Source organism: Struthio camelus, chromosome 11 (assembly GCF_040807025.1).
Source record: "Struthio camelus isolate bStrCam1 chromosome 11, bStrCam1.hap1, whole genome shotgun sequence".
NCBI lineage: Eukaryota > Metazoa > Chordata > Aves > Struthioniformes > Struthionidae > Struthio > Struthio camelus.
The window spans coordinates 23,209,417-23,235,545 of NC_090952.1; the positions used below are offsets into that span (position 1 = coordinate 23,209,417).

Genomic DNA, 26,129 nt, shown 5'->3' on the forward strand with positions numbered 1-26,129 from the left:
ATGAATGCATGAAAAGGCCCACTTTACGCCTGTGGGAGCTTTTTGGGTGGATGGATGTTGTTTTACTTTGACCTGGAATTGTAGCATGATTATAGCCATAGAGTGCTACTCTGACGTAATTTCCTAGCCCATTAAAGTAGCGTATTGTAAGAGCATGATACTGATGCACAAATTAGCATTTCTTACACTGTTAGTTCACACTGCTGCTTCCAGACATTCTGGAGTATATCTTACTGTGCCAGTGACTGTCAAGGAATAGAAATAGCTTAGGATTCAGCTATTGCTTTTGACTTTTATAAATGGACTTCTGACAGTTTCATGCCAGAGTTCCTCTGGCAGTTTTTGTGGCTTCCAGTCCCATTTTGAATTGCAGCTTTAGGGTGGATGAAGCTCCTGACTACGTCGTGTCATGTAAAGTGTGCACCTCCCAACTAGTCCTAACGAGGATCTAGAGGGCTAGCATAAATCTCTGCCCTTCCCATGCTTTGGTAAATCTGTTCATGTGAGTCTCCTCTCTTCCTCCTCTCCTCTCATATGTGTAAAACACCTAAAGAGGGGAAAATGTGAAACAAAGCTTATGGGGTGTTAAGTCCAGGTTATTCTGTGAATCGTGGCAAGCTGTCTTTTCCAAATCCAAAACACGACAGAAACAAAAGGAATCGTACTAATCTACTTGTTGTTAAGAGAAGTAAAAATTATTTGCGTTATCACAGATCAGTTTATTTTAGCCTGAGATTTCCTGAGGCGAAATTTCTCCAGTGTTTCAGGAGCCTGCCCCTATCCCAGAAGGTTTTTTGCCTTTTTTTTTCCTTAAAAGACGAAAAGCATTGATGAACTAAGGGCTGTTTAATTCGAAAGCAAGTTTAGCTAGGTCTATATTGCAGTGTTGTGTCAATCTACAACCTTTGATCAAAATGTGCTGCTCTAGGAAAATCTCTAACGTGGACGCAGCTAACAGTGCTTTTACTGGTTCAGTTTGGAAGGTGTTGCAGCAGAAAAAATCCTTGTACTCATACACTGTATGCCTGGTAAGGTAATCAGTGAACGTATCTATACTGGCATAGCTGCAGGGGCAGTCTCTCTGAGTCACGGGAGACTTCCTGTGATTTTAAATAATTTTTATATACAGTGTGTCTGCAGGGTTGAGCTCTGGGTATGAGTCAGAGACAGGGCTGTGAAGAACAAATTAAGCAACTAACAGAGAAAGTAAGTCATTAATTATCAACTAATTGGGATTACTTTCAAACTTACTGTCTACCTTAAAATTCCTTTGTGAATCTTTAGTCACTTTGGAGAAAAATTTCTCAAATGGCCTGAAGTAGAAGGTGTTTGGACAGGACTCCAACTGATCGAGCAGTCAGGATTTGGAGGTTGACTGACTGATTTAGATCACCACAACAAGTTAGAGCAATTCTGCGCTCTTGATCGGGCCCTCAAGAAGAAACTGGCTGTCTGCTAAATGATGGCTGAGTTCAAACTATAGAGAAAATACAGTTGCAGACTTAACCTTGCTTCTGCTGTGTGTATGTGTCTGGGGAGGGGGAGGCGCAGAATGTGGAAATGAGAGAGAGATGCTTGTCCCTGGGTCAGTCTTCAGCTGTGATCTGTGCTAATTCTCAGCTGAACACTTTGTTTCTTGCTCTCTTACTTGTACAGACAGAATGTGAGCAATGGCCTTTTTTAATTATTACGTTTATTTTAAAAGGCTTGCAAAGATGGCCTCATGAGGTCAAACGAGAAGTCTGTCAAGACTAGCCTCCTGTCTCCGTGATCTGTAAGATGCACGAGGAATGAGCATAAGAAGCGATGCATGTAGGGAGTGATTCTTCCCTGATACAGTTATCTGGCTTCTGAAGGATTCATAAATTCATACAGTGACTTAATTGCGCTTCTGTGTCTTAGGCAAGTGGGGCTGGTGTTAGAAGGGACTTAACTAGACTTTTACACAAAATTAATCCGTACGCTTTCACTTCCAGGTACCACAAAGAGAAGTGCCTCATTAAACAGACTGAATAACAAAGTTCCTCTACATTCTCAGCAGTCAGCACCCAAAGGGTCACAGGTGGAACAGAAAGGTGCTAGAAACCAGCTTCTTTTGAGAATTGGGAGGCAGTAAATGGGATATTTGAAACTGACTTTAAACCGTGTCCCAATTTTATTATAAATGTTTTCATTCAAACTTTCACAGCTGTGCTTGTGGTCCAGGCACTTGGACATAAATCTTGTTATGCATATTCCACTACTAGATATTCAATAACTTGGTTTCTATAAACTGGCTTTATTCCTCTGTAAAGTGGAAGGGTGGGGGGAGAGAAGAAAACCAAACCATTTGGCTTATGAGGAACTAGAGCTTCATAATGATAGGATCAGGGCTTTCAGGTGATTTTTTGACAAAAGAAAAGCATGGGAATGACAGTTCAGAAAATCATATATATCTTGTTAAAAATAATCTTCCTTGCCCTTGGTCTCTAGGAGGAACAGAAAAGAAGAGGAGCACATCTTTGAATAGAATGAGTAGTAAACCCCCTTCCACTCCTGAACTAGAAAAAGTGAAAAAGGAAGAAAAACCAGGTGGTTGTTTCGTAAAGCCGACTATTTCTCTTAAAAGTCATTCACAGTAAAGTTTGGATAGGCTAACCTTCGCTAGTTTCCTTTCGTTCTCGAATCTGTAGATCTTTTGTAAGGATTTCTAGTTATCTAGTGGTAAAGATAAAATTGTAAATGGTAAAGATTAAATTCCTTACTTTGAACCAAAAAATCCTGTAAGAAGGACTTTTAACTAAATTGTGCTGTAAGCAGATAGCAAAACGTCTCTCTGCTCAAACTAGAGAGACATAAGAAAGTTCGTAGGCTTACATGTAACTATGGTAAAAATTTCACTAGTATGTTCACTTAGGTAAATCTTACACTTTTGCTTTCTAAGTTCTGTTTAATCGTTCAGTTCAAAAGCAACTTCTCTGTTCCTGCTGCTGGCCTAAGCTTTGTGCATGCAAACGAAGGAGGAAACCTGTTCTCACTTCAGTCTGTTTTCCATTCTTTGTACTCCCCACTAGGTTACAAATATCTCTTTTCTAGTAACTCTTCTTAAAGCTGAAGTCTAGCAACTTCTCTAACATGTTTTTCCCTTAGAGTTAACAATTCTGAAACTTTCCTTTTTAGCAGCTCTTGCCAGCACTCGAAACTACAGTATTCTGCTTCTGAACCTTTCCTGTATGGGGAAATAATGGGTGCTGTCCGTGTGAATTTGTATGTTCAAATGACGCCTGACAATAACTATCTGCTTTGATTTGAGAGATCTCTGTTTATTAAAGAGCCTTTCCTGCAATCTAGAGAAGAAAGCTCTGCAGAGAGCATTTCATATTTTGACCGACTTCACACACGACTGCGTGCTGAGCGTGTGTCAGTCCTTACCCATTAAAATGATTAGTAACCAGTGGACAACAGCGCAACATTAGAGATTGCGGCGTTTAATTCTTCTGTATTGTTAGTTTGGATTCCCGTCTCCGTGACTTCAGTATTTCTCTCCAAAATTGTTATGATTTGCAACAATGCTCAGAAACCTCCTTTGCTGTGTGCTGCTTGTCTCTTCCATTATATGATTTCATGTTGGATCCTTTTTGATTTGTTCCCATCATTTAGCTCGTCGCTCCCAGGTCAGTCCTCTGGACAGTAGCGTAATCAGTCGCCTCCTCGCCCCCACACAGGCCTCCTTAGCTAGGAGTAAAAGTGCTGCTACATTATCGTCTGATGGACAAGATCCCTCAGGTAACAGGAGGACAGTAAAGCCTGAAAGTTTTATGCCGTTGCTCTTCAAGCCAGAACTTACATGATAGTCACTAACTGTGCTACTCTTCAGTATGAATCGGACAGTTAACATATGGTTACATATTATATTATTTATCTGATATTTGCTTTGGTCAGCAATGACCAATTCATATACCATGTTGCATGTTTACTTTTCAAAACTGTAGAATAATACTGGCTTTAAAGTCCAGTGCCAGTTTACTTGCTTTGCAGAGAACTGAATGCTGGTATTTGTTTTGTTTTGTTTAACTGACTCAGAGGTCTGCATTTGAGTGTGCCCTCAAATGAATCTGAGACATATTTGTCAGAGAACAGCGGTAGGAAACGGGAGAAAAAAAAAATCCAAACATGTGACTTGAAAGGAGGCCAAAAGAAATAAGTGTAGGGCCCAAATTTCTTTATGGAGAGAAACTCTTGAAGGAACGTGACAAAGGGGTTGGCTTAACATAAGCGCAGGGAGCTCTGAGCCAGCTTCATTGAGGCTGATTGTAGAAGTGGAGGCATATTTGAAGGAGAGAACATACTGTAGAAAAACCCTAGCTGGCTCATGCAATTTTATATTGGTCCAAACTGAGCTGGTAAGTCCCCACGGCAGCTCAGGTTGGTACTAGCGCAGAGGTCTCTACAGCATGTTCAGTTGCAAACCCTAGCTGTGTCCTACGTGTCTTACAATGGTAACTCGATGATTGTAAGAGCGCTCCAGGAAATACACATCTGGCACTGCTGTGGAGTCCTTTCTCCTCCTCTTTTACCTTTTGCCTTTCAACTTGCATTCCCAGTTTTGCTCATTTCTTCTTAAGTATATTCTTCCATCTTTATTTTTTATCTTACGTCACTTAACTTGGTCCTTAGTGGTAGCAGTAGTATTTCTACACAGCTACCCTTGTGTAATCAGTCCTTTACTTTTTTGGTTCCTAGTCAGTGGTCATATTTTTTCCACGCCTGTCTCTGTGCCACTTTTATTTTACCATGACTATTTTAATTCATGTCATGTGGGAAATACCATCTTTGTCACTGTTACTGACAGCGTGTGATTTATTCACTATTGCTGAGTTAAAGATAACTTCTACGTTTATATCAGTTTGCTTAGAGGTACTTGCTTCGTTTCTGTAGACACCTACCTGTGCTTTGGCACAAACTAAGCACAAACAGAGTGCAGTTCTCCTTAAACAAATGCTGTAACTATAAAAATAAAATGTGTTTTCCGGAAGAGTACAGAAATTGAGCGCTAGCATCTGTCACAATTTGTGCACGCTATAGAAAAATCAGGTGCCTGGTTTCAGAAGTAGATTTTTACAAATATATATGTCTATCTATCATTATCTTAATGAAAGAAGTAATCTGAAAATGTAATCTCTAACGGTATCTTATTACATGTGAGGAGACTGACATTTAATAGCTTAAGCAAAGCTATTTTAGTTTGATAGTTGATCCTTTTCTGTTGATCAGTTTCTCACGCACCTTGTATTTTGATTTGTTAATCTGGATAAAAGCCACAAATATGTAGAGGTGAAGGGATCAGAGAGGGAAAAGAGAATAAAATACTGTTACGTAAAGGCTTATTTCACGGGGAAAGCGTGTAAAGTAATGCTCAGATTCCTGACGTAACCAGTCTTTGAAAGGAAGGAATTTTTCCTCCCTAAGTACGGGAGAAACATTCTTAAAACTAGAACCAGTCCCTGTAACATGAAGAACTTGTATAGAACGTTGCTAGTTCAGAACAACTTTAATGGCCTGTTTGTGACTAGATGCAACTTGACTAGAATGAAAGTTACGCTGATGGGTTGCAAATTTAGAGATTGTTTGGAAAAGCATTTTATTTTTATCTGCTCCAAACTGTTGCTTTCAGAATGGTTTTATTCTTGGTGCTGTTGCTTCCAAAGTACTAATCGTGTGGTGGTGGTGTCTGTGTCTGTGACCCATTGCAACGTGCACTTCCTGTGGTGTTTCTCTGTACGGTTTCTAACACGCACCATCTTTCTTTCTCTCTTTCTCCCTCTTCCTTTTCTCCTGTTCTTATGCTGTGCACTTGGTTCTTGTTTTGTCTTGTCAAATTCCTAACTTTTATAGAATCTCACCTCTGTCCTCGTTCAGCTTCAGCCAGTTCCATCAATTCCCCAGTCCCAACTCCTAAGGTGCCCGTGCGCAGTCGTAGCATCGACAGATTGAAGTCCACTGTATCTTCATCTGATGCGAGTTCACCTGATGCAACCCAGGTTTGTTGAAAATCCACGGAACTTAGCTTTGTATTAATCCGGGGGTGTGGAACAGCTTAGGATGGGTTCCTGCTTTGTTTTCCTATTGAGATGTCCCATAGCACTTGCTTTGAAAAATATAGTAATGAAATGGAATTTGAATTTTGTGGTCCTTGATCTCTGTAATATCTTAAAGACATGGTGCTTGCTACTTGTGGTTCCTGAAATTTCAGTTATGTAATATGTTTACTGGCTCTGTGTTTTAGAACATAAAGAACATGTGCAATGCATCTTGTTGAGTAGTTGTATATTTGTTGTGTTAACGGTATCCTAAAAGTGAGCATTATTGTATTTTTATGTATTTTCTTAGAAAACAGAGATGGAAAAACTGTCCCCAGCTTCTGGGGTAAGACGCCCTCCGTCGCCATCTGTGTCTGCCCGTAGAAGATCCCCTTCTCCTGCTAATTTGGTGAAGCGTCCTCCATCGCCTTCAACAGCTAGGTATGCATCCGGATTAAATATCTTTTAGTTTATTGGATGAAAATGAAGGCTGCTTACTGTCTCGAAGACAACTGTGCTGTTAGAACTCAAGATGACCTACACGAGGCCACGTTCACGTACGTAAGGGATTCACTTTGTCCAATTTGTCTTTTCCCCGCTAGGGATGCAGCTCTTACTTGAGCCTTCATCTCTTTTGTGCAGAAAGATATACCCTGTTTTTTTGGTATGGTCTGTACACTAAAACCAAGAGGATGCATTCACCTATCAAATCAAATTGTGTTAGTGGATCAGAACCAAAGGGTTTATCCTTGACATGGAGTAAATGGAGGTCTGTGCTAACAAACCTGTTTTAGTATTAGCCCACAAAGAGTGAGCCCAGATGCCCGGAGTATTTTGGGATCCCATGTTTCAGTTTTATGAGGAAGGCAGCAGTAAATTTGAGTGTGGCCTTATTTTTAAATAAGGTACGTAATATAAACCAACTGAAGTAGACTGCTGTCTTGAGCCGCTTGTTTTGAGATTTGTCAGTGTTAGCCTGAAGAATGTTCTTTGTTTCAGCAGACAAAATCAAAAGACTCGCCCACCTTCACCTAGCGTATCAAAGCAGAGGCCGCCATCTCCTACGCCAGTCTCCAAGCCAGCACCCATCCAACGCCCGCTTCTCACTCCAGGTGTTATAAACATTACCAAAAAGAAAACTGAATCGGAGAGCAAACCAAAGGATAAGAGCACAGAAGGAGCAGGACAGGAGCAAGGTGCTTCACCAGTCTCGGACAGGGACGCAGTAGCAGCTAGCACAAAGACCAAAGAAGGTGAGTGTTTCTCAGTGACTGACTCACTCAAGACATCTCCAATGTATGTTAGGACTGGTGAAGTAATTCATTTATAAGGCAGACCACTAGAGATTAGGATGTTTAAAGGTGGAAGCTGTTCATTGCTGATTACTTATATAGCAGTTTCACACAGTGTGACTTTTGGGGTAAGGGAGTTGGTACAGTAGGCAGTTTATTTGGAGATCCAGGATTTAAGTCAGTAACTTTTAGTATTTCTGCTTACACTATAGCTTTAGAAAAGTAGAAATCCTCTTTGCCTTTTGAACTTCCTAAGTTTCCTGTTTTCCTTTTGAATTTTTAGACAACCTAACTGAGGGATCTACTAGCCTAGGTTTGCAAAGCCAGTAGCTAAACATACAGAGTTTTTTTTTTCATCCAGTTGGTAGTTCTTAAGATTATACAGAGACTCGCTTGGAGGAAAAGATCAGCTATTGATGCACCATAATCTAAAAGCCAGTTTTCCTAAAGCTAGAAACCTGCCTGAATCTTGACTCCAGTCGATGTATAATGATTGCTGCCTCAGGAAAAAGTGGTCAGTGCTCAGGTCATGCTGAGAACTGACCTTGATGGATTAAGGAGAGCCATATACCAGAGAAGCAATTAGTTTCCTGGTCCTCTTCATTGTGCCAAGTAAGCACAGCGCCTCTCCCTCATGCTGGAAGAACACCATCTGCCTTCTTCAGAACAGAATCTGGGAGAGTCTTCTGATGAGGACTTGCAGGCACTTCTCTGTGGAGAAGGACATAGGGGAAACTTAACAGGAAAAAGAGGGATCTCTGGAGTTTAAACTACAGCGAGTGGGCAGTACTGAGGGTGAAAATCCTTCAGAAAAGACAGGTAAGTGGGAACATATGCTTGCTCTGCATGTCACTGCATGTACAATTCCTTCTGTGCGTTCCTCAGCTGATACAGTTGTCTGTGACTTCTGCAGCTCTTCTGTGACACTACTCAGTGTTGAATGTGAAATACATTTAGTCTGCTGAAGAACCTATTTGTGGTACGGTTCTTTGAGCATATGTTCCTCTAGAAGGAAGCCTGGCTGTTGTAGTCAAGTGTCAATGTTTGTATGAAGTTGCACATCTGCCTTCACACAGTGTCTTATCATTCTTCTTTGCAGTCAAATGTCCATCTCTCCCTGTGCCTACATCACTATAGTAAATGTCTTGCATGCCTCAGAGGGGGCATAATCAGTTGTAATCACTGCCATCGCTTGGTGGAAGCTGCCGTAACAATCTGTCCTATTCCTGTATCTTCCACTTGTTTCGGAACAGGTGTCCTTATTCCTTGGGTGCCTCACCTGTCTCTTCTCCGTGCTGACTTCTAGAACTATATTAACCCAATGTATCTGTTTCCGTTTTATTCTATTGCTAATATCCAAGCTATTCATCTTTGTAGCGGTTTGTAATGGTGCTGGGTGAAGCTCTTTTACTTGGGCACATAGAAGATAAGGAAATAGTGGCCATGTTGTTGAACCTAGAGATGATTCGGTTTATCTCTCTGAATTTTTTGGTACAACGGATTATTGCTGAGTGTTTCACATGTGAATGTAGGGCAGAATCTTTGTTCTTAAAAGTAAAAAGTTGCATGTATTTTTCAAGGCACGTGGTGTGCAATAGATGTTGAAGAGCAGGAAATAATGATGGACATCTGTGTAGGCACTTCACCTTGTGGGTTGGTGCAGTACCACATCCCAGTCAGCTTCTGAAATCAAAGCACCAGCAAGCGGCATGTGGCAAATCAGTGTCTAGGTCTTGTAGGCTCAACATAATTGAGCTTTGTGTACTTGGATCTTCATATCATCTCTTTTCCCTCAAACTGAACTTGATTGCCGGTTGCTGACAGACAGCAATCAAGTCTCTTTGTCTTGTTTTTTGTGTGTCTTTGTACTAAAATATGCCATTCTGCAGTAAAACACTTTTTATTTTTCAGTGGCTTGGAGCAGTTGTCATTTCTGGCAGCAGCCTTTCGCAGCTTCTCTGAGAGTTAAAAGGCTTGTTTCACCTTAAAACATAAGAAATGCTCCTTCATGAGCTCTCACCTTATGCGTGATGATAGGTAATAAACTTAGATCTATCATGGAGCCTCATTGTTTTTGTATCCAGGTAGAGAAGGCTTTGGAATGAGAGTTCTAGATGAAGTGTGAATATATGACATGCCTTGAAATGATTTGGAATCTTCTCTCCATCAAAGTAACGGTGCAACACAAGCCTGCTTGTATTCTTGCTGTCAAAGTGAAAAATAAGAGTTCAGCGAGGAACTGGCACTGGCTTCTGTTCACTTAGCAGATAACGTGGAGTATTCTTTAACACCTTGCGAAAAATTACAGCTTAATGGGAGAAAAGGAGGAGGTTCAGCTTTCACCTCTTCACACGTCTCAAGTCTTCTGCATCCTTCTCACTCACTTGGCAACCACGTAGTTGCTGGAGAGGAGCTATCTAGAGCCAGTCTGCATTCCTAACGACTGCAAGTACCTTAATAGCGCCTCTTTGCTTTTAAACCACAGGCTAGGATTAAGCAAGTCCAACAGATCAGCTGTAGGTCCTGTAGATGTATTTAAAATTATTCTGAGACACCTCTCTTACCTTTTTCCCTCTTTCCCCTCCCATCAAGAAAAGGTCCTTTGAGAAGAAGACAGGTCTTGTTGTCAGGGACATTACTAGGAGCACCAGGAAAATGGACCAGTGTATAAAATGCTGGAGGCGTCTTCCAAAGACAAGTTAAGAATCACGCTGGGAAGTCCCATGCCCTGCCCTGTGTAAGTGGACTGTACAAGGCAGGAGTATAGGAAGCATGTTCTCCAGTGCAGTTTGCTCACCGCAGGCTGCAGAATCGTTTCCTTGTGTTGGAGAAGTGCTCTAAAGTTGGCTATCCAAATATCAAGGAGAACAGAAGTGTGATGTGCTTAAATGTCATAGAGGTAAATTACTTTGACACCCTGACAGCTAAGGGCAGCACAGGATTTCTATATCCAGTGAATCTACAACCTCGGGCAGCCTTGACCTGTCAGTGCTCATGGACCCGAGCATCTGACACTTTGTACTCTTAACCTTGGGTGCACAGAGATGAAAGCACTACTAAAGTAACTATATGGAAAACATCAGTAAAGCTTCAAGAAGTGAAAATACAACAGGAAAATCTCCCATAAACTTGAAATGTCCTACCCTCTCTTTTGTTCTTCTGCCCCCTGTTCTTTCCATATCCGTGGTATTGTGAATATTGCTGTGACTAGTTTTCCTATATCATTTTTGATACCTGATATTCATAGTATTACAAGCTATTATTATCATTGTATAACCCTAAAATAATAGATCCTTTGGGATTCCTACTGGGAATTAAATTCTTTATCTAGCTTCAGTTTTGAAGGGGAAGACAAGAGGTTTAACGTCAAGCAGTTTTGGCACGATTTAGATTCTAGTAGTGTTAAATTAGGACTGTTGTGCTAGTTGTTGTGCAAGTGCATAATGGAAGATGGCTGCTAGTATAAAAAGCTTCTAGTTTAAACTTACAAGGCAGTCAAATGGTGGAGGAGAAGAGAGGCAATGTTGACTTCCTCAGGGTTGTATACTGGCAACACTAAATGAAATCCTCCCTCCTTTTCTTCAAATAAAAAAAAGAGTTGCAGAATATAGGAAGAAAAGCACTTTTTTCTTAGTTCTGTGTTCATGCAAGTCTTGAGTGGGTAAACAGTGAATGGTGCAGGGTCTACTAGTGGCTCTCATAAGTGCAAAGGACTGGGCTTTCCTGCACAGGGAGGCGAAGAGGGATCACTTTTGACTGAGTTCAGTATGGAAGTGCTGTGGCTGGATTCTTGTCTGTACCGACATGACTGTGTTTTTTGCCCCAATCGGAATCAATCTGCATCCTGGAGAGGTGCTTCTTTTCCAGCGCTGTATACATCTAACTATTAGTGCTGGAATGCTTTTTGCAGGACTGCAGGAACAATTTGCATGCATGCAGCAGTACCGTGATTCAGCCCCTGAGGGCGTACTCTTTGCAGCTTTGCCCGCTGGCTGCAGGTAGTGATTGTGTCCACAGGACTTGAGCAGCTTTTCAAATATTAAAGTACCTAATGACGGCATTATGTTTTGCGTGATTTTGTCTTTAGGTCAGAAGCAAAATCGTGGATCAAACCCTGATGTCATTGTTCATTAAAACCACCTTAGCTTGAAGGCTTTATAAATGTTATGCAAAGATGTATGTGCTGATTTGTGAAATACTAAAAAGAAGAAAGCAAGTCTCCACCAGTATTATGGTGCTATCGCTCTGCTCACACCAAGAGCTAGTTCTCTGAATATCCAGATGCTCAGTTCTCTAGTCACATTAAAAGAGTTACATTTCTAGAGAGTGGGAATAGCTTATAAAAATCAGAGTTCTTTTAAGTATATTGAGAGTAATTGGGAGGCAAGCTTTTTTTTTTCCTCAGTATTAATTTAAAATAGTATCTCTTGTGTTCAGACACTGTAGTATCGGGCAGGACGTTAAAAAACAGAAAAAACAGAGTTGTGGAAACATTTACTTACCTTGTGGTTGGGGCTGTTTTGATCTCCATGTAAAGTAGAAATAGATATGTTGCTAAAATATGTGGAAATACGATATTACTGAATTCATTAGTATGGGCTTTCACAGCCAGAAAAAAAACGGTGATTACAGGCATCCTAAGATTCCCTCTAAATATAAAGGCAAGGATGTTAATGTTGTGAAACAACTAAGAGAAATTTAAAAATTTGTATTTCCTCTTCGGGCTCATGGATATGTGTTCAGTTTTATTAGACTGAAGATAAGATAAATGCATTTCCTGAAGCAGGTTTTTTTCAGTTTTCTTTTAAGTGCTTATAAGTGTTCTAGAATAAAAATATCTTTTTAGAAATATATTTTTAAGTAATTATAGAATATCTTCAATTATATTGCCTGAGAAGTGGTTGGATCAGCGTAGCTGAAATGAGTTGTTGTTAGTTCAGTGTCAATGAGATACTGTGGCAATGCGTTCATCTCTTTAGAAGTGCCTCTTGACTCTTGTGGGCCTTTATATACAGCGTATACTCGCTCACTGAGTGAAGAGCACTGATCTGAAAGATAGTGGGTCAGTTCACCAGAAGAAAAATCTCATGTCACAGTGATAAAGTCTTTTTAAATTTTAAATTAGTGAAGCTTTTCTAACAGCAGTTTCTTTTAAACTTTGCAGAATCAGGTATCAAAACTGTAGCAGGGACCACCACAGCTGAAGAAGCTGCTAAAATCTTGGCAGAGAAACGACGTCTAGCACGTGAGCAAAGAGAGCGTGAAGACCAAGAAAGAGTTCAGAGGCAGGAAGAGGAAAGGTAACGATTTGGGAGCAGGAAATGATGCTTTCTGTGGCGGGGCATGGTTGAAATGGAAACTTTAGATACATATATTTTCTAAGCATTAGTTTACGATCCTGTAAATCTTAATGCGGTTCCTGAAGCAGTGGACTGGCACTAGCATCATTTGAGATGGGACAGGGTGTTGTGTATATCATAATGTATATCTCAGTATATGTAATGCATGGTCACTGTGCAAGTAGCTGCTCCCTTTTCCTTCTAGTCGCCAGTGGTGCTTTATTTCAAATCTTGAATGTGCTTTTTACATCACTTATGTTTGATTTGTTGCCTTCAGATATTCGAACGCCCTGTGTTAAGCTGCCCTTTGCCCTTTGATGTTACATTACATCTGACTTTAGGGATCCTAAATCTGGATCAGAAAATGTTGCAGCCAAGTAATTCAAAGCAATAAATTAGCGTGCATTTGGTTTGCCGTATAAAAGCTGTTTAAAAATAAACTAACTTATTAACTGACTGGCTCTATTCCAGATCAGGTATCACCTATCCGTGCTGCTCTGTTATGGAACATCAGCTATTCTCTGTTTTCCAGCCCAGGATATAAAGCTATCATAAACTTTTATATAGTCTGCTACAGATGTTTTGTCAGAAATAGGATGTCATGCCCTTATTGGATGAGGTCTGATCTGGCAGCATACACCTTCGGTATAATGTTTGTGGAACTAAGGCCGCAGAAAAAACAGTCTTTTAGAAAATCTGACTAATTTTATGTTTGACAGTGACTGAAATGTTCGTTCTTGTCATGGATGCTGATGGTATTTATTAAATAGTTGTCTCTTAATCCAGTTCTCAGTCAAACGTTCCGTCATTGGAACAGCTGGCCTTGGACTTGACTTAATCAGCAAAGAGCATTTAAGCACTTGGAGATAGTTTCTTCCAAGTTATTTTGCTTTTTCCTCTGACTGGTCTAGACGGTGGCATTTGTAAATACGCAGCAGAAAGTATCTTAATGCACTTATTCTGTGGTTAGGTAACTTTAAACTTTCTTACTTCCTAGTCTGTCTTACGTGCTGTGTGAAATTACTTTCTTTAAATAAAATAATATCCAGTCAGTAACCTGTATTTTGGAAACACTAGAATCAGAGAAGAGGAAATGACCAAGAGAGCAACTGAAGAAAAAGCACGACGGGAAGAGGAGCTCCGCAGACTGGAGGAAGCAAAAAGACTGGCTTACGAAGAACAGCAAAGACAAGCTGAAGAGGAGAGGATTCGCCGAGAACAGGAAGAACAGGAAAAACTTGCAGAGCTTCAACACCAGGTCTGCTTATCTGTAGATTCCACTGTCTTCCTTGCACAAGCTATGGACGTGTTTTCAAGGGGCTTATCTTTTTCCGCCCCCCACCCCCCATAGAACAGTTTTGACAAACCTCTATCAGGAACAATAAAAGCAGAGTGCGTTCTGTGCTTGATGGGAGATTGATTAGGGAATGTCTTGAAGTCCTTTTCCTTGTGCTGTTTTATGTGAAATAAGTTTATCTTTTTCCAGCATTTGTAAGAACAGGCCTGGGACTGAAGCAGATTATTTTGTATTTTTTTTTTTAATCCAACTGGGTTACTATTTTGCACTCAAGAGACATGGAGAACTGTAAAATATTTGTATTGCTTCCACTTTCCCAGCTTACTGCTATGAGAGTTGTAAGAAAGCATTACATCTGGAAAAAGTCATCTGTCTTGCTCTGATTTCTTTAATTTAAAGATCTGTAGCGTTTCCAAGTCTGCTATTCCAGTTGCTAAATATAGTCTTCCACAGCTAAGATCTGTTTACCTTTGCAAAGGCATCCTCCTAAGTGAAGGAAGTTGTGTTTTGCAGAAAGTGAACTTTCTTTGAATTAGATTAATTTTGAAAATCGAAGCAGTGAATTACAATGAAATGACTTGCATTTAAGAGCTGTATCTTATGGATTGCATCCACATATGTTTCTGAACTTTTCCTTACAAGCTTGCTTATGCTTATACAAATTAGACAGTGTTAGCTATCCCCTTCTCTTCTTTCCAGTCATACCTGAAAGATTTTTCCAGTATAGAAGGAACAATAAGATGCTCATCGCCAAGTATTTTGACAGTAATATCTAACTGCCAAGATTGTAAAATTAACTTGCCACGTTTAGGATTTAATTGCTGTCTTGTTGGTTCATAAAATACCTTCTTAGACAAATCTTCATCCTGAAGTATAGTTTGAACTCTGAGTAGCTCAACAACATCCAGAACGTTTGCCTAGTCCTGTTATAGCCACACATACAGTTTTTCTTTTCAAATCAGTTTGCGAATCTCACAGTAACATATAATAATGTCGGTAACTGGATAGTTGACGTTTACCTGCAGTGTATGGTAATACTAAAAGGATGATTGTCTTGAACTCCTGTCTGTGTTGAACAAGAATCTCTTTAACAGCTCTACTTTTGATTCTTGGGAATGGGTTGTGCAATGGATGTTGTTTTCTTTGCATTATTTTCAGAGAGAAGAAGCCGAAGCAAAAGCCCAAGAAGAGGCTGAAAGACAGCGTCTGGAAAGAGAGAGGATTATGCAGCAAAATATGCAGGAAAGGCTTGAAAGAAAAAAGGTATGCTGTATTGATAGCAGAAAGGTTTCTCAACCTAAAATAGTGGTTGAGGTGTTAGTATTAAAGCAAGCTGGTTCAAATAAACTGAACAGGCAAACGATCTCAGCTGCATTTGAATAGAAGCAGTATGATTTTGAAAAAAAGCCAACTCTGGCTTATGAGCTTTAAAAAATGGTAAATAAAGCAGTAAATTTATGAAATATGAGCATTTTTGATGATTGAAAATTTAAACCAGAAGGCTGAAATATGAAGTTCTATATGTCACTGCAAATATTTTCTCTATTTTAACAGAGAATTGAAGAAATAATGAAAAGAACACGAAAATCAGATCAAAATGAATTGAAGGTACTTGTTTATTTGTAACTGTATAATGACACAGGGTAAGCTCATAGAGATCCACAGTTTCGATGCGCTTTCCTTCCCAGAGAAGGCTTTATCATGTGTCCTGCTTCCCTCTGTTTCTCTGCCATAAAATGACTTCCATGTGAGATGCAGGGGTCTGGTACAGTAATTTTCAGTAGCTTCCCATTGTACACATGCTTCTGCTGTGGTTGTTCTGATCAGAAGTCTTTGCATCTGATGCGTTTTTGTTCAAATTGTATAGAACCAATGTGTTCTGGCATTATCACCTGCAAATTGCTTTCAGCGGAAAACTGCTGGTTAGCAATGGATTCCCCCCTCCTTTTTTTTTTTTTTTTTTTTTTTAATTTTTACAGTATTCGTTCTATTGGGTGGAATTTTTCCCCAGAAAACTTAAGATTCCTGGCTTCATCTGTTTGCTTAAATCAAATCTTAGATGTCCTTTGGGTTTTTACAGTAAGCTGAATGTATTTTTGTTAGCATAGTGAGCCTTGACCTAAGATTTGTGGTGAATTGTGCATTTTGTACTGAGTAGTAGCTGCCCTTCTCTGAATATTCAAAACACAGACCCAGGTCTTCGTATGGCTGAAAAACAATAAACATGTAGCACATACCTTGGAGAGATGAGGGAAGAGGGAACTCTGGAGTAGTTCACAGGTAGGAGGTGGTAGTAGCTCTTCCACAAGTTCCATTACAGGCTCTGGCTCAGCTGAACGTGTTGTTATTGAGTGACCTGAAAACTCAGTATTGACTTCAGCAGCCCTATTAGTTGATGTCCTCTCCCAGCCAGGAACGTGGATTGCCTGTTAGCCTCTGGACTAGTGTGGCCTTAACTGCTGGTCACAAAACAGTCTTGTGCGAGAGCTGTGATCAAGCCATTTCGGAAGCACTAAATGGTAGTGAGCTATTGTGAATAACACTCAGGAAATTCAGTTGCAGAATGAAGAGAAGTCTGCCTCCGAGGTCATTGAGGGAGAGGATATCGAAGAGGAGGAAGAGCTGGGTCTTGAGAAGACTGATCAACCAGGTAAGGAACCTTGCTGAGTCAAATCTAAGTGGCAGTTGATGTTTCAGTGATGTTTAATCGTTGTTAAAAATGTCACTCGTTTAATAGCGTTGTGATGGTCTGAGCACATAAATCCCAAAAGTGCTGTTGAGGCTGTGTGCTCAGATGCAGCGTAGATCATTCCATACCATAGAAGAAGGGCAAAATGGTTAAATGCAGAATGATGTGCGTGAAATACGGGCGGCATGTTAGCATTTTATGTGTGTATTTTTAAAGATAGAAAACAACTTTCATGTTATTATACGAGCTTCTCCATAGAGAAATTGATCTATTGAAACTAAATTCCTTGAATTTTCCCTAGGAAATGTCATTTGGACACTTGTATTTTATTCATTTAGAATAGCAACTCAGTTACTGAAGCTCTTTTTTTTTTTTTTTTTTCCCCCCCTCATCTTCAGGAAAGCTAAATGGTGTTGACTTACCCCAGGCAGTCAAGCAGGAGACAGAAGGTTGTTCAGAGATTGCGCATGCCTTGATCTCTAAAGAATCTGAGGAACAAGATGGGTCAAAGCTGAAGGCCAGTGAAGTATTTATGAATGGAAGTGATTTGAAAAGTGATGAGGGCTCTCTGCTTGTTACTGAATTAAAGGATGCCAGGTGAGTGGGTGTACATGGTTGTTTTACTGTCAGAGCGATTACGAGTCATGCAAGAAATCCTTCTCTCTGCTTCAATTAAATTTAGTACTGTGTGTTGCATTGCATCGAATTTTGCACCCTGCTAGCTTAGTGGTGTTTCTCTGGCTTGCTCCAGGCATGTGGTGTGTGCATGCTGTCAATTTACCGCTTCATGTAGAGGCGGTTAGTTCAGGGTAATTGTTTAAATGGCACCTTGTTAATAGTAGTGGCTTTGCTAAGAAGTGAGACACGCAGCCAGCAACACACCAGTGTTATTTCTTGTAAGGAAAGGCAGTGGCTTGAAATCTTTTCCCTGGGAGTGACTGTCGTTTCTTTAAGAAATCATTAAACGTAGGGGAGGAGGACAAAACTGAAAAGTAAGAATAACCGACAGAAACCTACTCTTGAACAGTTTCAGTTGTGCTGAAGCACCAGATACAACGCACAAGCCTCCCGTAATGGAAATTTTTTTTTTAATTTCAAATTGTATTTCTTTAGACATAAAGCATTTCCATCTAATACTGGAAAAAAATGTCCTCTGATGCTTATTTCATTTGCTCATCTAAATGCTAATGGTTTGGAAGTGGTAGTGTGAACTCTTTTTAAAAAAAAAAGTGATGACAAATTAATTTCATTCCTCAAGAGATGGAACACAGAGACATTTTCATGATTTTCTTAAGAATGAATGAAAACTGATCACTCTGATCAGGGTTCAGAGTGTGACTATTTAAGTATAGCTTGCCTTCTGAGGCTCAATTTTGTGTTTAAAAAGGTCTAACTGGAGAGGGAAAAAAAAGGGGAATTGTCCAGTATTGAAATAGGGGTTTAACTGTGCAGAGCTTTAAATTTGTTGCTTTCTCCTGTCAAATTTCTGGAGCTAGACCTTACCTGAGAGCTAATAGTGCAGTAAAAAGTGAGTGTATGTTGGTGCATCGTTCTTCCCCTTTGGCTCTTGAGGAGGAGATCTCATGCAGCAGCTGGAGCAGCTTGTCAGGGAATGCCCTTCAGGATCCTCTGTGCTTTGCAAAGTATGCAGATTGCTATTTGGCCTCTAAAGAATCTAAAGATTAAATATCCAGAAAGTCTAATAAAAATATCCGTTCTCTTTTTCTAGCCATCCTGCAAAAGAAATGGTTGTCGATGACTCAGTAAAGTTGGGTGTTAACGAAGCTGATCGTACAATTGGACTTATTCAGAATCTTAACGGAAAATCTGGTTCATGGACTTTTGAGGAGTTTATTGACGTTGGAATGCATTCCAAGTCAACCAAACTGAGTTCAGACAGCATCCCTGCTGGTAACTGTAATCAAAACTTGAATGATGCTGCTACAATTTCTTCTAGTCCTAAATTGGCATTTGAGGAAGATGGTGCAGTGAATTCATTGACCAAACCTATAGAAGCTTCACCAGGTAATCCAAGCTGATTTCCCTCTTTATCTCCTCCTCTGGCTAGATAGTTCACTTTCTTGCAATTTACTCTCCTTGCCTTAACTTCGGCTTATTTGCAAGGCACTTTCTCCAGCGTGTGGGCTGGAAAGCAAGCTCTTCCTTTAGCGCTTTTAACTTGCATTCTGTCAAAAGGAGTCACCAACTGATGCCTTTTTAGGGACTTGCTTTATACAGTAGCTAAAGCCCAATATTAAGGCTTTTCCAAAGACACAGCTGAATTCCTGTGAAGCTCCTGTAGCTCTCAGCAGCTCTCAAGCCCATCTCTTGTATTTTAGGCTTCTTCTGAAATGTCTTAAATGGCGCATTGTTACTTTTGAAGATACTAACAGTTTAAAAAGTGTCTGATGTAACTCTTTACAGACAAGACCTGGCTGCTTTCCCCCTTCCACTCTTAGGCATGTTCTGTAACTTTTTGGTGCTGAGCTGGGTGGCCTTAGGAGGCCTCTTCAGGCTCTGGCAAGGTATTAGCTGTCCTCTCTATTTACGGTAGAATAGTCTTTCACTTGACTGGAGGGTGTAACACCATCCTTAAATTACACAAAGACAGTTTTGTTACATGTTGGAAGGAGTAATAAAGCTACCAACACAGTACTTGGAATTTTCTGAAGGAAGCTGGACTGCATCTGAAGCCACTTAGAGTTGAGAGCCCAGACCCCGATGCAGTATAGTGTAGTGTGTCAGAGGGGCTTCAGTAAGCTTGCTTACGTAAGACTAAACGTCTCTGGTGTTGGAGCTAAACCCCAAATGGACATGCTCACAGCAGGAGATCTCAGTCAATGAGATAAATGACTGCGTGAACAATTGAAATGAATAGTAGTGAAAAACCAAGACTTGCTATCCACTTTTCCTTCAAATGATGTGTAGCACTTTTTTTGATTAAAGTGTAGCACTTTTCTAGACTGAACTGTTTCTTGAGTCTCCTCTGTCGCTGCGCGTCTTGTGAACTGTAGTCTTATGGGCATGACCTTATTGAGACTTAATCCTTGAGGCCAAGATGGTAAGTAGGGTGTGGGCAGAGAATGATTTACGTGATATTGCTGATCACATTCTGTGTCCTGCCCGAAATCAGTAACTTTTTAGTGAAGAAACTGTTGCCTTTTAGTTTTGAACTTGAATATGTTTTGAGATAAGATGATTTAAGAGATATGTACACAGCTTCAGGAACTAATAGTCGTAGATTTAGAAGAATGCTGCTGTGCTGGTTTTCTAAGTAATCAAGTGGTTCTGTGCTCACCCTGCACGTAGACTGACAACAATGATAGACTTATGTGGACTACACGCAGTATGATGGTTAAATGTTTTCTTTTCTTTGCTCTTTGGACAGAACTGTGAACACTAGAGACCTGGAAATAATGTGATTGCACTTCAGTAATCCAGTGTTTTATCAAGTACCGAAGGCCTTGTTTTGAAAAGCTGCTTGTTTACCTTTACCCATCTTCAAGCTTGCAAAAAAAACAAAAAAACACCAGGGGAGGGATAACAGACTTCTAGATTTGCACCTTGAAAACATTTCAGGGAGACTCTTATGCTGTTGTTCCTTTTCCATTTGTTTAGTTAAATGTTGGATAAGATTTTCTTGTTTAAATATCCCTTGGTTTCCTTTTACAGACTTCTCACTAACCTGTTTGAGTCCTTTTGTTTTCACATCACTGTACTGTACAGGAGCGTGCCACTGGAGGCTTCCCAGTTAGCTGCTGGCCAGATTTTGCATATTCCTAAAAGGCACTTAATGAAATAAGAGACTCATTCAGTGCGTGTTAAAAACTGAATTCCATTTGTAATGTTCTTCTGAAAAACGCTGTACACTTGTTGGTTCACAAACTACTTAAAAAGGCAAATTTATCTTCAATTTTGAATTAAGTAGAAAAATTTCTTATTTCCTAACATGAAAACATGGGCAGTTTGAAAAAGCAGTGTTGTACCATCACTAATATGTTTTAAGCTATCGGAAAACATCGAAACATTTTACAGCATATGCACTAATATATTACAAAAATGTTGATACCTAGACATGTTTGTCATAGTGCAGTTTAACTTTTGCCATGCTTTTAAAAATGTTTTCCTTTTGAATTACATATTTAAGTGTACCTATACTCATGTAAGTATTATTTTATTGTGTACATAGCAGTATTAGACCATCGAAGTCATGTTTTGTTCATGTTAATTATTCTAAGTGTTCCTGTGCTAGCTTTATAACAGTGGCTGCAAACTGCCTACGTATTTGCCTTCCTCTAAAGCCTGTATTAAGTAATCTATTTAACCTCAACTTGCCTGCTTTTTACAGCATGAAGAGATTAACTAAGCATCTTCTGAAAAATAGCTGCTACTAAAAGAAATAATGCAGCCTTGTTCTGTAGCCGATACATTGAATAGGTGATTACTTTAAAGAATAGCTGTTTCAAATCAGAATAGCTGTTTCAAATCCCGCTAAAAACCAATGGCTGATACTTCAGTTCAAAAGAATCACCCAAATGGCAGCTGCCTTTTCAGTGTTTAGATGCGAATGTTTTTGCTGGAACCGAACATGTTCTTTCCTCAACACCACAGTTACAATAGGAAACCCTCAGCCGTCTTACTCTGTGTTTGCTATTCAGAATACGGTAGAACGGTTTTAGACTTAGAGCAGTGCCTTAGGTAAAAAGAAGACTGTATTTTTGTATAATAGCTGTTTCATTCTGGCAGAGACAATCATTCTAACAAACAAGATGCTGATATTTTTTTCTGTGCAGATATTATTTGTTGAAAGGTCTGTTACAGCTCTATGTAAATATGTGCGCGCTGTTAAATAAACTTTGCAGTTGAACAATGCTTTATTTCTGTAATGCTAAACATTACCTTACTAGGAGTCTCCAAACCCTTGCCATGCTGACCTGCCTTGAGGTGCGTTCTGGTCCTGCTCTGACTGTTCCACACATAGCAGAGTCCCAAAACTAGGAGCCTCTTTTGCAATTGCGTTTGTGTAGTTGGAAAGGCATTTGTATTAACACCTTCAGATCTTGCTATGTTTGTACCTGCCTATGACATGTTTGCTGTTGTTGAATTCTTAAAGTGAAAAGTGAGTTGAAGTCTTTGCCTTTTACGTGTATAACGAGCATCCGTATGTTTTAACACTGATTCTAGAAGTGCTCCATGACCAGAGTGGAGCAGTGACTGGCAGGAATACAGCAAGACGCTGCCTTTTTGTTTTACTTGGGAGGGTTCTTTGTTTCTGGTAGGTGCTTGTGACTTAAAACAAGTGGAGCACCGTCCCGTTTACCAATATTTTTGTTCAGTATTAGTCATTGCTGTGAAAAACCTTAACCGGGGTTCAGCTAAAGGGTAGTAGAGCTGTGTGTAGACAGTGGTTGTACTTGTGTTCTCCAAAGGGCTTTTTCACGCAGGCTGTTCTTAGCAAATGGTCCAGAGTCAGTTATAAAAGAAAATGAAAAACTCTGGCCTATGGAAATTGTTGGTTTTGCCCTCAGCTATTTAAGGGCACTGTGGCAGAGCAGCTGCCTCTTACTTTGCCAGTGGAAACACGGTATCGAACTTGCTTTCAGTAGCTGGGCCATGAGAGGTGTCAATCATGTAAAATGGTGAAACGAAAAAAGAGTTTTCCAGACTGTAGAACTCCAAACAAGCACTAGTCTCATTTTTATTAAATCATAAAACATACACTGACATGATAGGAGAACTACGATTATCTGAGCTATTTCAAGGCACTTCTAAAATGCATGTGCATTTTGCTGTAGTTCAAAGACTTGCTTCTTACTAATGGATTAGTAATACTTGCATATGGAAAACCTCATTTAAACAGTGATGTAGAAAAAGCTGGTGAGCAAAACTTTTGGACAAACCATGCAGAAATCAAGACTAAAACATGTTTATGGGAAGTAACTCAAGCTAAACCATACTGCCAAAATGTTATTATATGTAAAACAAAGCCATTCCTTGCTGCAGTTCAGTGTGGTAGGATAATCTACGGTATTGATTATTGACCTGCTATTAATTGTGTGATATATGTAATGTACCTGTAGTGTAAATGCATAATAATAATCTCTCTCATCCTGGGTGCAGGGAACTGAGGCTTGTACATGCCTCGTCAAACCCAACTCATTTAAATGCCAAGCTTAAATATATACCAGACAAGTTTAAAACCTTAAGGTTTGTTTTAGTTCAGGCTACACATGCAGATTATATAGTATTGGGATCTCTAAGGGTAAACCTAAAACTGAAGTGGCATTTTAAGCCTTTACACTAATGGTTACATGAAAGTAAAGTTAGCTTTTGGCAGCAGCATGCGTTTTCTTACTGCAGGAGCTTCAAAAAAATCAAACCCAGTATATGTTTAGGTTACTTTAGTTTTTTATGCTAAAATGGAAAAAGGTAAGATTTTTAGCATGCAAAACCTGCTTCTTTACCAAGATTATTTTGGAAAGCAGGGCTGAAATCCATTTTACAGCAGTTGCTGTTTGCTCCTTACAGTCGTTTGGGACACTCAGCGCAGTAAATTTTTCCATTATGACAAACAAAGCGCTTGTTGGCCAAACCACGGGCACACTTTGTGCATTTGAAACAATAGTCGTGCCAGGATTCATCTTCGTAGTTAACCACACTGGTTCCTCTTCCAAATCCTGCTAGGAGAGAAAGCAATTATAGGACGACAATAGTAGGTTGTCCTTGGCCGTGTTAGTCCACCAAACAGCAAGTCTCATTCTTAATGCCTCCTGTGCTGCTATACTAATACAGCTGATCCACGTTGTTTGCTGCTCAGTATTACTGCTCTTGGAGAAACAGGCAGCTTTACATGGGCCTGGGTGGCTTGTCTACATGAAGGTTTTTCTCTTGGCTCCCTTCTCCAGGGAACAGTCAAGTTGAAGGAAAGAGTAATAGAGCAAGGACATGCTGGGCTAAATGCCCTAGCATACTGTTATAGGGTCAGATCTGTGCTCTGAAATGCAGAGGAGAACGGAAGATTGATAGGACTGGCAGGATAGTGCTGATATTTCAGGGGTGAGCGTTGTGGGGTCATATCCAATAACCATGACATGCAAAACATACTAGAAGCAAAGCAAACATTACTCCAGCAAACTAAAACACTGCTCTTTTTAGTCTTCTGGTTCCCAAACTAAGATTTAGGTGGGAAATATTCCGGTTGGGGCAGTTTGGCGGGAGATAAATTTGAGGAGTGCAAAAGATGAAGAGCTCAGTTAGCAACTTGGTCTCCATCCAATAGGAGCTTGTAGCTTATAATTAGATCACATGCAAATTGCAGGAATAAGATTTGGGATACTAGACCTGCTTGCGGTGTTAGTGGCCTCTGAGGTACATGGCTTTTGGCAATCACACTTCTGACCTTAAGCATTCTGTGCCCACAAGCAGCATTTAATTCAACATACCTGTAATAGGATTCTTGCAGCCAGCACACTTCTTGGCAACGCACTCCTTGTAGCAGTCAACACAGTAAAACTGATCCTCTACAGCTGTGAAGCGCTTCCCACCCAGTTGCTTCTTGCAGTTGGAACAAATGAAGCACTCTGAATGCCAAGGCTGCTCCTGGTAAGTGAGTCCTCCAGAAGTGATGGGCTAGGGGCAAAGAGCAGATAAGCTGTGTTTCAGAATCAGTAGGGAGGAAGAGGTGACCCAGGCATGGCATGTAGGTGGGAGGGCTTTGTCTTTTATGAAGACCTCTTGAAAGCTTTAATTAAAATGAAATAGAGCAACACTTGAGTTTCTGTAGCCTAAAAATCCTGCATGTCTGGAGCTTTCATAATAGTTTACTTTACCTGCAGCAACTCTGCAATTCTACATCAATCAGTTGCAGAAATTGTAAAACAGCTGTTTTATATAACATTGGTTCGCTGCTTGAATACACAATACCTACTAGAGAGCTTAAACCGTCTTAGCCTTGTCATCCCCAGAGCAAGTGCAAGACTGGTGTTGTCCTGGTTTCAGTCTGTGGGCAGCAGAGCTGCCCTCGGAAAACCCTACAGCCCCTGCTCAGCTACTGTAATATGCAACAACCTTTAGCTCACTCATGATGTTAAGCCACACCAGCTGCTCACACCAGTATCTCGGGGAAAGAATGTAAGCAGTGGTACAGCTGTAGCATGATCTGCCTGCCGGTTTACCTTTCTAGCCTCTAGCAGACATGTAAGGGTTAGCAACTCTAAATTCAGGCAGCTGTCTTTGCAAACTGGAAGGACTTACGTTCTTGCATTTAGCACAGGTCTTGGCAAACTTATGCTCGTGGCAGGAGACACAGTAGAAGTCATCACCCTTGGGGAAGAAGCTCCCAGATCCGATCACTTGCTTGCACTGGCTGCAAGTGAAGCAGTCCTTATGCCAGACCATCTTCTTGTACTCAACGTTTTGGTCTCCTATAACAGACAACGTTATTTGGGATTTCAGGCCTGTGACAAACTCTCCACCCCGTGCAACGTGGCACGTCAGTGGACGAGACTTCAGTTGTAGCATGTGAGTAAAGGAAGGGCTGTTCATTTCTGTATCCCACTGAATTCCATCCAACCAGGACCATCAAGATTTTTTTTAAGTATTTATGCTGGGCAAGTGCCTGAGCCTTTCTGAGAAGACAGGCACCGAAGGTTGCACTTTTACAGAACAAACCTTTTGGTAGAAGTGGTTTAAGACTGACTACTGCTAGGGTGAACGATACACACAAGGGTTAACTGCCCTCAGCAGTTCTATCACTAGCACCATACCTGCAATAATAGGCTTGAAGCAGCCCTTACATCTCGGTGCATCTTCAGTGGCAGTGCAGTTGCTGCACCAAACCTTGTTGTTCTCCCTCAGCATAAAGGGCTCGTTGACCAAGGATGTATAGCACTTGACGCAGCGGAAGCAGTTGTCATGCCAGTAACGGTTCTTGAAATGCAGCTCCTGGGACAAACAAAATGGAGTGAGCAGTAAGCCCTTCTCTTTTGCGGAGCACTCCTCAAAATACACAGTTGTCTCATAAGCCTTGACAGTAAAGGTAGATTTTTTTTTCCCCCCCCTCTCACTTCCACATTCAGTGTTCGGGGGTGCAGCTCATCTGCAAGCAAGGGAAGGGACATTTAACCAGGCTCACTGACACAAGGGGCTTAATTACAATCAGAGTTGAAAGGCTAAATCTATGAAGATTTTAAATGCAGTATACAATTAAAACTTGAGAGTTTCAGGGTACCAGTGCTTCTAACAAACCGCTTTGAGAGTTGAAGTTCTGTAAGCGTTTGGGGCTTCTCTGGTCGTTGGGGTCCCTCTAGATAAGGTGTACATTACTATTACAGAATCACAGAATCGTTTAGGTTGGAAGGGACCCCTGGAGATCATCTAGTCCAACCTCCCTGCTCAAGCAGGGACCTCTAGAGCATATTTCCCATTATTACCATAAACATAAGCAATAAAGGC

General features: G+C 40.4%; 2 protein-coding genes across 7 annotated transcripts in view; one reads left to right on the plus strand and one right to left on the minus strand.

Moving 5' to 3' along the window:
* MAP7D3 (MAP7 domain containing 3) overlaps positions 1-19,644 on the plus strand; it is a 46,301-nt gene extending 26,657 nt beyond the window's left edge. The window contains exons 8-20 of the mRNA XM_068957726.1: positions 1,977-2,075; positions 2,473-2,571; positions 3,640-3,765; positions 5,875-6,020; positions 6,370-6,500; positions 7,062-7,312; positions 12,516-12,651; positions 13,768-13,948; positions 15,146-15,250; positions 15,542-15,595; positions 16,544-16,637; positions 17,075-17,273; positions 18,406-19,644. Coding sequence (XP_068813827.1) covers positions 1,977-2,075; positions 2,473-2,571; positions 3,640-3,765; positions 5,875-6,020; positions 6,370-6,500; positions 7,062-7,312; positions 12,516-12,651; positions 13,768-13,948; positions 15,146-15,250; positions 15,542-15,595; positions 16,544-16,637; positions 17,075-17,273; positions 18,406-18,715 — 1,931 coding nt within the window. The 3' untranslated portion in view covers positions 18,716-19,644. The remainder of the gene's footprint in view (positions 1-1,976; positions 2,076-2,472; positions 2,572-3,639; positions 3,766-5,874; positions 6,021-6,369; positions 6,501-7,061; positions 7,313-12,515; positions 12,652-13,767; positions 13,949-15,145; positions 15,251-15,541; positions 15,596-16,543; positions 16,638-17,074; positions 17,274-18,405) is intronic.
* Positions 19,645-22,350: 2,706 nt separating this feature from the next.
* FHL1 (four and a half LIM domains 1) overlaps positions 22,351-26,129 on the minus strand; it is a 32,553-nt gene continuing 28,774 nt past the window's right edge. For 3 of the 6 annotated variants that reach the window (XM_068957732.1, XM_068957730.1, XM_068957728.1), the window contains exons 3-6: positions 25,442-25,619; positions 24,930-25,099; positions 24,119-24,305; positions 22,351-23,353 (exon numbers count right to left, since the gene is read on the minus strand). In XM_068957732.1, the coding sequence (XP_068813833.1) occupies positions 23,199-23,353; positions 24,119-24,305; positions 24,930-25,099; positions 25,442-25,619 (690 nt within the window). In that variant the 3' untranslated portion in view covers positions 22,351-23,198. Of the gene's footprint in view, positions 23,357-24,118; positions 24,306-24,929; positions 25,100-25,441; positions 25,620-26,129 lie in introns of all 6 variants that reach the window. The other 3 variants (XM_068957733.1, XM_068957729.1, XM_068957727.1) reach the window with 1 other exon arrangement.